The 2500-nt window shown below is 46.8% G+C and overlaps 1 protein-coding gene across 1 annotated transcript in view; it reads left to right on the plus strand.

The window, feature by feature from the left end:
- Positions 1 to 2500, plus strand: part of fryb (furry homolog b (Drosophila)) — a 67535-nt gene that overhangs the window by 36323 nt on the left and 28712 nt on the right. Inside the window, exons 28-31 of the mRNA XM_062537053.1 lie at positions 446 to 556; positions 934 to 1088; positions 1905 to 2004; positions 2146 to 2317. Of these exons, the coding sequence (XP_062393037.1) occupies positions 446 to 556; positions 934 to 1088; positions 1905 to 2004; positions 2146 to 2317 (538 nt within the window). The remainder of the gene's footprint in view (positions 1 to 445; positions 557 to 933; positions 1089 to 1904; positions 2005 to 2145; positions 2318 to 2500) is intronic.

Here is a 2500-nt window from a genome sequence, read left to right on the forward strand (position 1 = left end):
AGAACAATACACTGCTCTCGGCCTTTGCTTTCGTCTTTCTTTATGCGTGTGTGTGTTTGTGTGTGTGTGTGTGTGTGTGTGTGTGTGTGTGTGTGTGTGTGTGTGTGTGTGTGTGTGTGTGTGTGTGTGTATGTGTGTGTGTGTGTGTGTGTGTGTGTGTGTGTGTGTGTGTATGTGTGTGTATTTTGTGTGTGTGAGAGTGTGTGTGTGTGTATGTGTGTGTGTGTGTGTGTGTGTGTGCGTGTGTCTCATGTTTTTCATTCGTCAGAAGAATGCCTCTTTCTTCTGATGGTGTCACATCTCCCAGTCAACACATAACATTTAAAAGATGCCGTGGAAACCAGCTAACTCCAAACTAACGAATGGGCAACATCTACAGCATAGCTTGTGCCTGTATAAATCAACTGTTGTTTTTGTTTTTGTTGTCGTTGTTGTTGTGTCTCAGGCCATGTCTGCGGTGCTGTGCTGTGGTCCGGTGTTTGACAACGTGGGCCTCTCGTCCGACGGCTACCTCTACAAGTGGCTCGACAACATCCTGGGCTGTCATGACCTCCGAGTAAGACCTCCTCTAGTTTATGAGCTAAGCATTACCTTGCCTCAGGTCGCGACCCCATCTGTCATGACGTTCAGCTCACTCTCGCTGGCTTCATGGCTTTGTTTAGACCTTTAATGACATGTGTAATGACCAGTGTGATTACCCTGTCCTCCCTTGCATCTCTAGCGTTTGACCTTTTGGCTTCTTGTAATTGATGATCCTTTAGCTGTCTTTCAGCTTTTGCCGTCTTGTTAGCTGAGGTTGCGTTTTTTTCGCCTAAGGTGTTTTTTTCACGTCTGTGATTGTGTGTGTGTGTGTGTATGTGTATGTGTGTGTGTGTGTGTGTGTGTGTGTGTGTGTGTGTGTGTGTGTGTGTGTGTGTGTGTGTGTGACTCCAGGTGCACCGTCTGGGCTGTGAGGTGGTGTTCCTGCTCCTAGAACTCAACCCTGACCAGGTGAACCTGTTCAACTGGGCCGTGGACCGCTGCTTCACGGGCTCCTACCAGCTGGCCTCCGGCTGCTTCAAGGCCATCGCCACCGTCTGTGGCAGCAGGTGAGACCTGCCGCTCAACACACTCACTTACCCGTAACGCACTGCCCTTTCACCTGATTTCTTCACCTGATGTTCTTTTTCATGGCTAAAATGCGATGGGTTCTGATTGGCTGTTAGCTTTTTATCATTCTCAAAATCGCTGTGAAAGTGAGAACTGTGAAACAATATCATTTACCAGTAACTTACTGCCCTTTCACCTGATTTCTTCACCTGATGTTCGTTTTCATAACAAAACATCCCCAACGGTTCCCATGACTCTTATTGTTTATAAATCCAGTTATGTTGCTGCACCTGTATTACAACAGTTGTTCTTTTCACGCCGCTCAACACATTCACTTAAGGGCCGTTCATACCAAGAATGATAACTATAACAATAATTAAAACCATAACGATAAAAGCGTTCACACCGACCAACGATAAAAAAGGTCTCTCCTCATGTTAATAATGTGATGGCTACAATGCGATGGGTTCTGATCGGCTGTTAGCAGTTAATCGATCTCAAAATCGCTCTGAAAGTGATACCCGACAATATCGTTGACCAGTAACTGCCCTTTCACCTGATTTTTTCACCTGATGTTCTTTTTCATAACAAAACATCCCCAACTGTTCCATGCCAATGACTCTTATTGTTTATAAATCCAGTTATGTTGCTGCACCTGTATTACAACTGTTATTATTCTAATGCCTCTTGACACTAAGCATTTGGATCTGCTGCCATGATAGATTCTATCTAAATAAATGGTCACAGTTCTTAGGTTCATAAACATCCAACTATTTGAGTGATCTTATTTGCTTTTTTTGCTGGCCTGCTTTCAGGAATTACCCCTGTGACATCGTTACGCTGCTGAACCTGGTGCTCTTCAAGGCGTCGGACACCAGCAGGGAGATTTATGAGATCTCCATGCAGCTGATGCAGGTAGGAGAGAGCGAGCGTCCAGACAGTGCGTTTCTCCTGCTCCACACTGTCCACTGCACACTAATCTGTGACGGAGTTGTAGTGTAAAGATCTGACCCTTGTGTGTGTGTGTGTGTGTGTGTGTTTGTGTTGTCTGGGCAGGTTCTGGAGGCCAAGCTGTCGGTTTACTCTAAGAAGATCACGGGTCAGAAGTCGGGGAATATCCTGTACGGCACCCACGGTCCCCTGCCCCCCCTCTACAGCGTCTCCCTGTCCCAGCTCTCCAGCCAGCTGGCCAGCATGTACCCCGAGCTCACACTCCCCCTCTTCTCAGGTGTGTGTGTGTGTGTATGTGTGTGTCTGTGTGTGTGTGTGTGTGTGTGTGTGTGTGTGTGTGTGTGTGTGTGTGTGTGTGTGTGTGTGTGTGTGTGTGTGTGTGTGTGTGTGTGTGTGTGTGTGAGTTTTCTGTTGTTTGTGTGTGAGGCCTGTGTGTAGATTCTCAGCAAGCTGTGGTTCA

Source organism: Sardina pilchardus, chromosome 5, assembly GCF_963854185.1.
Source record: "Sardina pilchardus chromosome 5, fSarPil1.1, whole genome shotgun sequence".
In the NCBI taxonomy this organism is placed as follows: domain Eukaryota; kingdom Metazoa; phylum Chordata; class Actinopteri; order Clupeiformes; family Clupeidae; genus Sardina; species Sardina pilchardus.